The sequence below is a fragment of the Gorilla gorilla genome, chromosome 16, assembly GCF_029281585.2.
Source record: "Gorilla gorilla gorilla isolate KB3781 chromosome 16, NHGRI_mGorGor1-v2.1_pri, whole genome shotgun sequence".
In the NCBI taxonomy this organism is placed as follows: Eukaryota; Metazoa; Chordata; class Mammalia; order Primates; family Hominidae; genus Gorilla; species Gorilla gorilla.
In genome coordinates, this window is record NC_073240.2 from 50,779,551 (window position 1) to 50,792,017 (window position 12,467).

At 38.1% G+C, this 12,467-nt stretch overlaps 1 protein-coding gene across 3 annotated transcripts in view; it reads right to left on the reverse strand.

Annotated features, from left to right (window-relative positions):
* ATP8B4 (ATPase phospholipid transporting 8B4 (putative)) overlaps positions 1–12,467 on the reverse strand; it is a 283,542-nt gene that overhangs the window by 142,029 nt on the left and 129,046 nt on the right. For 2 of the 3 annotated variants that reach the window (XM_055362981.2, XM_019011219.4), the window contains 2 exons: positions 5,575–5,645; positions 68–150 (listed from right to left, as the gene is read on the reverse strand). In XM_055362981.2, coding sequence (XP_055218956.2) covers positions 68–150; positions 5,575–5,645 — 154 coding nt within the window. Of the gene's footprint in view, positions 1–67; positions 151–5,574; positions 5,646–6,575; positions 7,224–12,467 lie in introns of those variants that run through there. The other variant, XM_063698541.1, reaches the window with a different exon arrangement.

The window sequence follows — 12,467 nt, forward strand, 5'->3', positions numbered from 1 at the left end:
ACATTACTTTGTTGCATTGCTTTTTGGGTTTGAGATTTTTGTTTGTTTATCTGTTTAAAATACTTACCATCAAACCTTGCAAGTCTGCTGATATCTGCTCCAAGTTCTGAAGTAACTGATAGTGCGTGGCGGACTTTTAGGTTCGTTTCCCTGTGAAATTATTGACATGACATGAATTTTTATATGGAACAGCCCAACAGCATCCTACCAAAGCAATCAGGTGGGTGTAGCACATGCAAAGCCAAACCCAAGAGATCCAAGAAACTCTCCTTTGAATGTCATTCACACTTCGCTCACTGTTTCAGGAAAGTGGGCAGGGCTTCTTGGGCTCCTAAGAGTTGGCATTCTACCCATGGCACATCTTTATAACAACACAATGATCTGTTTTGCAGTTTGAAAGAACAGAGGACATAACAAATATGGTTTCATTTGAACCTACTCAGACATCATGCATGAGTTACAAAACACATTCAGAATTGGAACACAGTTGCCAAATAAAGGAGGCTAACATCACTCCAGAGTCTACTATCTACATAGGAGTTTTACTTGCAAAAAAATGGTCATGACTAATTTCACAGTAGCTGAAATTTAAATGGGAAAGGGAATACAGCTTTCATTTTCTTAGAGAATCAATCCAAGAAACGCATAAGTCTGAAATAGACAACCTAGGCAAGCTCAGCAAGTCACAGTGAGTTGGGCATCTTCTTATAGGTGAGACCACACATATTTTGGACAGATGGCTCTCTGATATTCATAAATGGCCAGCAGTTAAGATTCTATGGCCATCACTTACGTCTTGTTTTAAGGGCTTGCCATCCCAGTTTTCTCACTGAATTCAGCCTAATTCTCTTATACTGTAGCTTAAGATCAGCTATCAGAGTTCTATCTTTTATGGAAATGTTTAGTGGTACTTTCCTTCAGTCAACAAATATCGATTAAATACATACCCTAGTCACCCAAGATACGCAATGCTGCCCCAAGTGGATGACAATCCTCTTGGGGAAAACAAGCGGTAGGTAAAAAAGCAAACATCACTGTGTGGAATTTTGTGCAAACCCATGAAATAACTCATTTTAGACAGCCAAAAAGCAGGTACCTAAGAAGGCATCCAATCTTAACCTTCCGTAAATGAATTTCACAATGATGTAGGACAATATGAGTCCAACTCAAGGAATACCCATTGCTAAAATAGCTTTCTTCAGGAAAGACTATGTTGGATGTATAATTCAAGCTAGTTTGCTTAAAAGTAATCTTATTAATCAAAACCTGCTGATTTCTAGGAGGCAGAGATGAGTAGCAATTGAGATAGTCAAGAACTTCATAGATGACGCAGAAATTGAGCTGGGCTTGACGGACAAGAGTGAGATAAATAGTATAGAGGCTAAAGGGCCAACATGTCCATCCATTTAAACAACTGTTCAAATAACTGAAATAGTCACACCAAAAAAGCCAGATAGCCCTAGTTCTTTAGCCCTAATCTACGTCATGTAATTTATCAAAGTTTATCATCATTTTGAATTACTTCCTCAGGATCCTCTCCACTATCTCAGTTCTACCTTCAAATGTGAAAAAACAAAAGAGGAAGAATAATCACACATAGGCCTTCTTGATACTTTTAAAAAGTATTTTCCTTTGGGTATATACACAGTAATGGGATGGCTGAGTCAAATGGTATTTCTAGTTCTAGATCCCTGAGGAATCGCCACACTGACTTCCACAAGGGTTGAACTAGTTTACAGTCCCACCAACAGTGTAAAAGTGTCCCTATTTCTCCACATCCTCTCCAGCACCTGTTGTTTCCTGACTTTTTAATGATTGCCATTCTAACTCGCGTGAAATGGTATCTCATTGTAGTTTAGATTTGCATTTCTCTGACGGCCAGTGATGGTGAGCATTTTTTCATGTGTTTTTTGGCTGCATAAATGTCTTCTTTTGAGAAGTGTCTGTTCATGTCCTTCACCCACTTTTTGATGGGGTTGTTTGTTTTTTTTCTTGTAAATTTGTTTGAGTTCATTGTAGATTCTGGATATTAGCCCTTTGTCAGATGAGTAGGTTGCGAAAATTTTCTCCCATTTTGTAGGTTGCCTGTTCACTCTGATGGTAGTTTCTTTTGCTGTGCAGAAGCTCTTTAGTTTAATTAGATCCCATTTGTCAATTTTGGCTTTTGTTGCCATTGTTCTTGGTGTTTTAGACATGAAGTCCTTGCCCATGCCTATGTCCTGAATGGTAATGCTTAGGTTTTCTTCTAGGGTTTTTATGGTTTTAGGTCTAACGTTTAAGTCTTTAATCCATCTTGAATTAATTTTTGTATAAGGTGTAAGGAAGGGATCCAGTTTCAGCTTTCTACATATGGCTAGCCAGTTTTCCCAGCACCATTTATTAAATACGGAATCCTTTCCCCATTGCTTGTTTTTCTCAGGTTTGTCAAATATCAGATAGTTGTAGATAAATCATGCTGCTATAAAGACACATGCACACATATGTTTATTGTGGCACTATTCACACACACATATGTTTATTGTGGCACTATTCACAATAGCAAAGACTTGGAACCAACCCAAATGTCCAACAATGATAAACTGGATTAAGAAAATGTGGCACATATACACCATGGAATACTATGCAGCCAAAAAAAATGATGAGTTCATGTCCTTTGTAGGGACATGGATGAAATTGGAAATCATCATTCTCAGCAAACTATCACAAGAACAAAAAACCAAACACCGCATATTCTCACTCATAGGTGGGAACTGAACAATGAGAACACATGGACACAGGAAGAGGAACATCACACTCTGGGGACTGTTGTGGGGTGGGGGGAGGGGGGAGGGATAGCTTTAGGAGATATACCTAATGCTAAATGACGAGTTAATGGGTGCAGCACACCAGCATGGCACATGTATACATATGTAACTAACCTGCACATTGTGCACATGCACCCTAAAACTTAAAGTATAATAATAATAAAATGAAATTTTAAAAAAGTATTTTCCAGGACTCCTGATTAATGCCTTCATTGTCATTCCACACTCTTGTTTAATCTGCCTGAGTATCTTGATAAACTTCAAAGTGATTTTCAGCATAAGAAACAATACCAAAAGATGCTGTGTACCCCTTATTCAGAATTGCATCTTACTACAGTTTCACATCTTGCAAAATATAGTATAATATCACAACCACGATATTGATATTGAAATAGTTAAGATACAGAACATTTCTATCACTGCGGGATCCCTCAGGTTGTGCTCCATAGCCGTACCCACCTCCCTGCCTTTCCCACCCCATCTTAACACCTGGAAACTACTAATCTGTTCTCTATTTCCATGATTTTGCCTTTTCAAAAGGCAAAAATTTTATAAACAGAATTATGCTGTATGTGACCTTTGGGATTGGCTATTTTTTGTCAGTATAATTCTCTGAAGATTCATCCAGAGTGTTACATGTATCAGTAGTTCACTCATTTTCATTGCTAAGTAGTATTCCATGGTATGGATGTACCACAATTTATTCAACCATTGACTTATTGAAGGATATTCAAGTTGTTTTCACTTCTGTATGTTACGAATAAAGCCACCATAAACATTCATGTACAGGTTTTTGTACAAACATGTCTTCATTTCTCTGGGATAAATGCCCAGGGGTGAAATTGTTGGGTTGTATGTTAACTGCATGTTCAGTTTTTAAGAAACTACAAAACCATTTTCCAGAGTGATTGTAGCATGTTACATTCCCACCCACAATGTATGAATAATCCTGTTTCCCTACTTCCTTGCTAGCATTTGGAGTTGTCACTCTTTTTCATTTTAGCCATTCTGATAGGTCTGTAGTGAGATCTTATTGCAGTTTTAGCTTGTATTTCCTCAGTAGTTAATGATGTTGAGCATCTTTTCATGTGCTTATTTGCCATTTGTACGTCCTCTTTGGTGAAATGTCTCTTTTATGTCATTTGCCCATTTTCAAATGGGATGGTTTGTTTTTTTACTATTGAGTTTTAAGAAGTTTTTTAAAAATATATTCAAGATACAAGTCCCTGGTAAAATAGATGGTTTACAAATATTTTCTTCCAGTCTGTAACTTATCTTTAAGTCCTCCTAACAGGAACTTCGGTGGAACAAAAATTTTTAATTTCTTGAAGTCCAGTTTATCAAAGTTTTCCTTTTATGGATTATGTTTTCTGTGTCAAGTCTAAGAATCTGACCAGACAGCCCTAGATTTCAAAGATTTCCTCCTATTTTTTTCCTCAAAGCTTTTTATACTTTACATTTGAAATCAATTTCTGTAATACTTATAGAGCTATTCAAATTATCAATTCATATTAAGTGTATAGTCTTTGAGAAAGTGGTCCATTTCTTCTAAATTGTCAAATTTATGTGTGCACAGTTGTTTGTAGTATTTCTTTTTTACCTTTATAATGTCTTCAGGATCTACACCAAATTGCCATGGTTCATGCATAATATGCTAATTTGGTTCATGCATAATATGCTAATTTGTGTCTTCTCTTTTTTTTCTTTTATCAGTATTCTTAGAGGTTTGTCACTTGTATTGATGTTTCCAAAGAACTAGCTCTGTGTCGTTGATTTTATTTTTTTTGTTTTCAAGTCTATTTATTTCTGCTCTTATCTTATTATCTCCTTTCTTCTGCTTCTTTGGGGTTTATTTTGCTGTTTTCTAGGTTTTTTAGATGAATGATGAGATTATTTGTTTGAGAATTTTTCTCTTTTCAAATGTATGCCATAAATGTTCCTCTCAGAACTGTTTTGTGTCTGAACTGTTCTGTCCAAAGTAGGGTCCCACAGAATAAAGCACTATTTGAATAGCTCAATATGACAATAATTTGGAAGGCACCAGTTAAAACCATGGACTCTGGTGTCAGACTGCCAGGTTCGAGTCCTGGCTTCACTCTTCAGATGCTTTGGACAAATTACCTAGGCTCTCTAAGCCTTGATTTCATTGTCTGTACAATAGGGCATAATTACATAGCACCTACATCAGGATTAAATGATAAATTCCATCTAAAGAACACAAATACACAGTGTCATTAAAATGTAAGCATTCAATAAATGTTTTTATGCCAGACAAACTAAATCCTCTGAAACAGAACTGCTATATGGTCTATAACTAAATTCTAAATTAATATCAACATCAAAACTGCATCATATTCTGTTTCTCTCTTCTTTTTCTATGTCTTCATTTGACACAGTTCCAAAAGGTTGCCTTTTAAAGTAACATCAGTCCTTCCTTCCCTCCTCAAGGAATCTTGATCTCTACCCCTCTCATTTTCCCTATAAAATCACTTGAAATCAAAACAAGCAAAAACTTTTTTAAAAAAAATCTAAGGAATCTTACTGAAGATTCTCTGTGTAAAGTTATTCCTGTATATAAGTTTCGCTCACTGAATAAATTTAAGAGAAAAAACAGTTTCAAAATTACTGTAGAGTAATTAACTATGGACTTTGCAATGTAAACTCCTATGTCTCCCAAGAAGATACTGAACAAGGTTAAGTCTTATCTCTAAAGACATTACTTTTAAATAAATTAAAAACCAACCAAATTATTCTAATTTTAATAACTTACCCATCAAGCTCAGCAGTTTCAACATAACAGAGACCATGTGGCTCACTACTTGATAGGAGAAGTAAATCAGCCTATTTTCAAAAATCATAACAAAAGAATACTTGAGAAGTTAGACTGGTTAAAAGTCTTCTACAGTATATCACCTCTTGACTACTAAAGAGGCAACAGAGCCTCAGAAACAGAGTAAAAGAAGTGAGATCCTGTTCTACCTCTATGTCATATGCCCTGAACCAAACCCTCCCTCTTCCCTGTTCCTCCTTTATATGCCCCTTGACTATCACAACACAAGCAAGGAAAGGAGCTATCATATGAATTAATAGCCACTTGATTCACCTTTTTTTAATGAAACATATAAATTCTATTTTCTTGCTTTGATAATTACTAACATAAAACTCTCTCCAATAAATAATTGGAAATATATGCACAAACTTTAATTACCTAGTGTCATCAGTTAAAAGCAGGGAGCAGGCAAAGGAGATGGGGAAAAGACAGAAGGGAAATAGATGGAGGAAACTAAAAAAATAAAATAAAAATAAGAGGGGCAAGGAAGTTAAGAAAGAGATAAAGATGGAAAGAAAAAAGTAAAAGATGGTAGGGAGTAAGAAAGAGGAGAGCTAAGATAAAGTAGGGACTAAGGAAAACAGCAAGACAGAAGAGAAAATGTAGTCAAAGGCAGTGGGAAAAAATCAGATACTGAGTAGTTTGGGTTTTTCAGAGATAAACAGTTCTATTCTGATGTCCAATTGAGCTTTGCATATCACCTATCACAATTCAGTTTTAGCATCCTGGTAGCTCTCTAAATTCGCAAAGTGCTTATTGATTTTATTTCAAATTTCTAAACTTATTTTAAAAATAAGTGTTTTTATAAAATTTTGAAGAGTCTGAATGTCTAAAAAGAATTGGCTTAAATTTTAGCAATTTAGTTTGAGACATTAGCTTAACAATTTTCTAGCTATGTCTGAATGTATGATTGGCATTCCAAATCTGTGATATTTTCTTACCTTTATTTTTAAAAACATTAGAATTGCTTTGTTCTTGAATCTTGGGGGTTAAATTTAGAATCAACTTACTTTCTTGATTGTCTCAAGCTTTTAAATTTGCAACTCAAAAATAGGGTGTGCATGCGCATGTGTGTGTGTGTGCGTGTGTGTGTGTGTGTGTGTGTGTGTGTGTGTGTGTGTGTGTGGTTTTGTCTAAACTGGGATAAAACAGAGCTGGGGAAAAATACCCTGTGACGGCCCCTAAAAGAATAAGTGGGTTTGCATTACCAAGGCTCTTACACAACTCTGAATCAAAGAGCCACAGAAGCTTGTTGAGGCAGAAATTCTCTGACTTGTCACACTGTGAACAGAGGAAAGCCACATAAAGAAAGTGATGCCGCTCTTGGGCCAAAAACTACCCATCCTGATTTTAAAGGAAAAAAAAATTTTTTTTTTTTTGAAAATTCACCTTGATCTTATTTCCCACATTTAAATTTCAATGCATAAAAGCAGGCACAAGGCACTAAACAGCAATAGAGCTTAACAGTCAGTCTATGGGCCTGCACCTCTCCTCCCCTGGGCTTAAAAGGCTCATTTTAAACAAAATCCAAAATTCTCTAATCCTAAGAATCTGTGATTGAATATAGAGAAAGATGCCTATTTGTACCCAGGGCTGCTTTTCTTTGAAACTCGAATCCAGTGTTACTGTTGAAGACCGGGTGGGGCTGCACTGACACTCACACCATGGTAAACAAGGGGTGGAGTCCCTGCACACAGCTGGCTAGGAACATGTGACTGAGGCGCCACTGCCATCTGGCGGTCAGATTCTCTCCCGAGCAGTAACCCAGCTTCCCACAGGCTGACCCGCATAGGTTCCAGGCTAACTGTTCTTGCTCACTGTACTCTCCAGGACCAAGACGCCTACCTTCCCCACCTCCGCCCATCTCCCCAGTTACCAGCTTTTTCTTTGATGTTCTCTGAACCTTCCTCCTGCTTTCCTACTCCTTGATGGCCTTGCTGCACTCCCTTCATCCATCCTCCCTTCTCCCTGTCCCTCTGCGAGGCCTGCTGTTCCCTTTTGTTAACCTCGTCCTTCAAGGCATTAATTCACTGTGGTTGAGGAGGGAGTGCGAAGGGAAGGCCCAGCGGGGCCGGGAGGATAAGCGGTCAATGCGCTCATTGTCATGCAGGCAGGCCTACTTTCGAGTGCACTCAGTCATAATTCTGAAAAGGAAAGGGCAGGAGAGCTGCAGAAAAAGCCCTGCTCATCCCTTGTCACCCGTTTGCCAGAAGTGCTGTGCCAGGAGTGGAGCAACCCATGAATTTTGGGGCCCACTTTCCCCAGGACTCTGAGTCTCACAACAGGCCTCCTCAAGCTGACTCATCCAGTAAATCCTACGGGGACCCAATTCCTAGTTGATCCAGAAACTTGTGTTCCAGGTGTAGGTGTTTATGATTCCAAATAACGTAGCTGATATTTAGTGAGGGTTTACTATGTGTCCAGCACGGTCCTAAGAGCTTCACATGCGCTATTTTATTTAACATTCACAGAAATCCTGTAACGCAGGTCCTATTGTTATCTCCACTTTACAGATGGCCCAGAGGGCTTCTGTAACTTCCTCAAGGTCACACAGTAAGTGGAGGAGCCAGGATTTGAATCTGAGCAGTATGAGGCATATACTGCAAGGGATACCAAAACGAGTAAAAATCTCTTTGCTTCAAGGATTTGTATAGTTTAATAAAGGCAGAATATAAGGGTTCTAAGAGCCTCATTAACAAAGTGCTATGAAAGGAGTGCAAATGAGAGTGCAACGTTGGGTTGGTAGTTGAAGAAGGGTGTCATGGAATATTCTAGATGCAGTGAAAGGAAGTCCCCAAGGCAGAATGACTAGCAGGAGTAAAGAAAGGGAAAGGAAAAGCGTGAATATCCAAACTCACAAGTGGGCCAGGATATCATTAATTCCGATCAGAACCACCTATCATATGCCCCATATTTACTTTCTTTTGTGAATTATTCGTGCCTTTTCTCCTTGCTCTGCCAGGAGAGGCTCTGCTATGTTCTTCATGAAGGAACCGGTGTTTTCCAACACAACACCCCTTCCCCAACTTCCATGGGCAACAGAAAACAAATATTCCCATCAGAGGGAACCTGAAAAGAATGCACTGAACATATTTGGGTCCTCAGAGCCAAAGACATTGTCCTCATAGGGTTATTAGGCATAATAAATATTTGTTGAGTTAAAGAATAAAGTAAAATGTAAAGCAATGATAACACCCTAAAGCTGTACAATTCTTTAAGGATTTATAAAACCCTCTCTCATAATTGTGTCGTTTTACTCTCTTTACAACCCTGTGAGTGAGTAGTATTATTCCCATTGTATGGATGAGGAACCCGGGAGGTCATATCTGGCCCAGGAGTGAGGGAGGAATAGACTCTACCACACCCACCAGAAGAACTAAATTAACTCATGTAAAGCCCATGGCCCTTCCAAAGTCATTGAGGAACCCAAGGGCCCAAGAGACTTAACACAATCCTCATGGACACTCATAGCTTAAATTGCAGAGCTGGAACCAGAATTTAGAACTTCTGATCCCAAAATGTATGCTCTTTTCCTCTGGTGGGCTACTAAATCACTGGAACACAACTACGAAAAACAGAAAGTATTTCACTTTGTTTTATGTTTTGTTTTGCTTTGTTGGTGTTCAAAAATCAAAACTACAATGGTGAAAGAATATTTGGATTGTGGCTCCATGACCTGATGGAAAGATAAATTTGTAGAATTAAGTTGAACACTTTTGGATCGCCTTTTATTTTTTAGGCCATTCTCACACATAGAGTTCTTCATCTTCTCTATCATCTACAACATTATCTTTTATTTTAATCCAAAAATAAAAATAAACAAAATAGCTCATGCATTGAGTCAAAAAATGAGAATGAGATCCTAAAAATGAAGTTTATATGGTAATAGGTAACATTTGTATTTAAAATTTAAATTTCAGGTCCAATAAATGCATATTGATTACTAATATGTACGGGATACATCGTTGTTTTTCTAATTACAGTGATTTGAGAAGAATAAGAAAAAGATGGTGATAAAGAAGAGAAGGAAGGCTGAGAATAATAATGGACATCATAAAATTTATTGACAGGCAGGCTGTTCCTCTAGTCAAAAAAAAAAAAAAATCCTTGCCTGAATATTTTACCCCCACTTTCTACTGTCATATAAATATGACAAATAGATATATATCAGAGAGAGAGAGAGACAGAAAGAGATAGAAAGATAGAGATGGTTTATTTACAGCAAATAGGTTGGAACAACAAGCAACTCTGACGTGAAGTTATAAAACTTAAAAGAGCAATGAGGGCAATGAGACCACCAAAAAAAAAAAAAAAAAAAAAAAGGCCTCTCTGGAAGTGTGTCCAAAATAGGTGTTGAAAAAGAACAGATGAAATTCCCTGATGAGTCAAGAAAGAGCAAAAGCCCACCCCAGTCACGCCTGGAGTTTAGGTCAAATTAATCTTTCTAGCCCTATCATTTCCGAAGAATAAAATTGTCAATTCCTCCATCAGAAGAATGCCTTGGTTTTAAAACAACAATTCTGTGAATGCCTTTTTGTGAAGGGAAAGGAAGGACTTTTCAAACAAGCTAAACAACTCAATTCTAGTAATGTTCAAATAGGCTCATGCCAAGTAAGGATTTTATTTCTACCATCAGCTAAGAAAAGTGAAACAACACAAGAGTACTGCTGTCCAGTGAAGGAGAAAGGTACGCCTGGCTCCCACGGTCCGAGTTCCGGTGGTATCAGGAACTCTGCAGTATGTTTTTCTAACAAAATTTATTTGGTTCTTCTAATGCAAGTCAGACTCCTTGTGGTATCTGAATTATATACTCTGCATTTTTCCTGGTCCTTCCAAAAAACTAGGAATTCTGGCAATTCAGCCCACAAGTATTCTTGAATTTTAAAATGTACATACAAATGCAGAACAAGGGAGTCCCCTACATAAAAAAATAAATAAATAAAAATAAATAAAAGGTAAGTAACTTCTGAATATGCCAGCTAATTGGCAATCTCCGGTGAGCTTTTTTCCTTGCTTAAAATTTACTGATAAACTGACATAAATCAGGTTGCAAATTCTAAGTTCGAACAGCTAGAAGTTATGCATCTGCACTGGGCACAACATATTTTCTGATCACTTGGCTTCCAGCATCCAAGCCAAGAGCCCCTAACTCTGGTAGCCCAGATTCAAGTCAATGAGGATGACTGTTCCAATGGAGTAAGGAACAGCAAATGGTAGTGGTTAGAAGTGGGGGCACTTGAGCTACGTTGCATAGACTTAACTCCTGAATGTCCCATTGGTGAGCTGTTTGACGGCACTGTGCCTCTGTTTTCTCATCTGTAAAGTGAGAGCAATAAGGATACTACATAACCTGCCCTTACTGCGCTAATGTGAGGATTAAATGAGTTAATCACATGAAGTGCTTGTTAATATTGTCTGGCATGTGGCGTATGGCCAATAAATGCTAGCAATTGTTTTCATGACTTTCATGACCTGGTTTCCCCCAAATCTACCTCAGTATAACTCCTAAGTGAGTCTCTTTCAGGGGCCTGTTAAGTTTTGCCCCCCGAATATAAGCTCTCTGAAGCCCCCGCCAGCTGATACCAGAGTGCAGGGAGATATATTAGTACTCCTAAGTGATTCCAATGGTTCACCAAAAAAAAAATTTTCTTGCCCTTGAAAATGGTTTTGTAGGTGCTGAGTAGATAGACATGGAAAAACTTTGAACAAAATTACCTAATCAAGAGGTTCAGTGAGGTGGATTTGAAGGACTTCCATCCTCGGTTATCCAAAGATTAGGCCAACAGAACTACATTTGTAGGAGTCAAACAGAGAACAATGGAGATAAAAATATCTTTTTTTGATAAAGCTGTTATTACTGATAAAGACCAGGCTTCAGGTCTGTGGCCCAAATGGGCTTCACTCCTGTTAGACATACTAATCAAGCCACAGATGCTGGAAGCTCTAAGTTGCCCTGGCCCTCCCAATACCCCCACCACAGGGATTTGTTTCTATAAAATTGATAGCGTGGAAGAGCAGAGCAGAACAGACTCTCTGCACACAGGTGCAGCTCAAAGAGAACAAGAATTAAGGAAGCATCACCTAGGTCATGTGGCGCCACTCCCAGCTCCCAAACTCACCAATCAGAGAAGTCACTCCTAGGAGAGAGGCGTGAGCAACTGGATGAAAGACACTTAGAGTGTTATTTTGGTGCTGTCCCTCCAAACGATAACAAGAGGAAGAGTGGAAAATAAGCATTCTCACCCCATCATGGGAACCACCATAAAAGGCCACATCCGTGTGTCTAATACAGTAGCCACAAATCACATGTAGCTATTTAAATCTAAATTAATTAAAATTCAAAATTCTGCTCTTCAAATGCACTTGTGCTTGCCTTCTGTATTTCACTTCATTGAAGCTTTTGCAATAGCAAGTAAGCACACATACCGTAATATAGAAAATATAACCAAATTAAAAACAAAGACCAAAGAAAATACAAATTCAAACATAAAGGCTAGAGGGCCAGTTGGAGCCTAGATCTGCTGGCCATGAGGCACCATAGAGTTAAAAGCTTTGAGACATAGATTTGACTGCTGCTTTTCTGGACCCATTCCTAAAAATGTGATAAATCAGCACACTATGGCGTTAGTAAACAAGTGAGTCCAGTCTGATGTTCACCCTTGTTAGAGCACGTTCATGGGGCTCCTAACACTCATTGTTTTTACTGAATACCTGAAGTAAAAACATACCTAGCATTGCCCCTGAAATATTCTATTCCAAATAAAATGATAGTTAAGTGTGTGGCATATATCAGTTTATGCTAATTCTTCAATAATCTGACACTACCTAGCTGA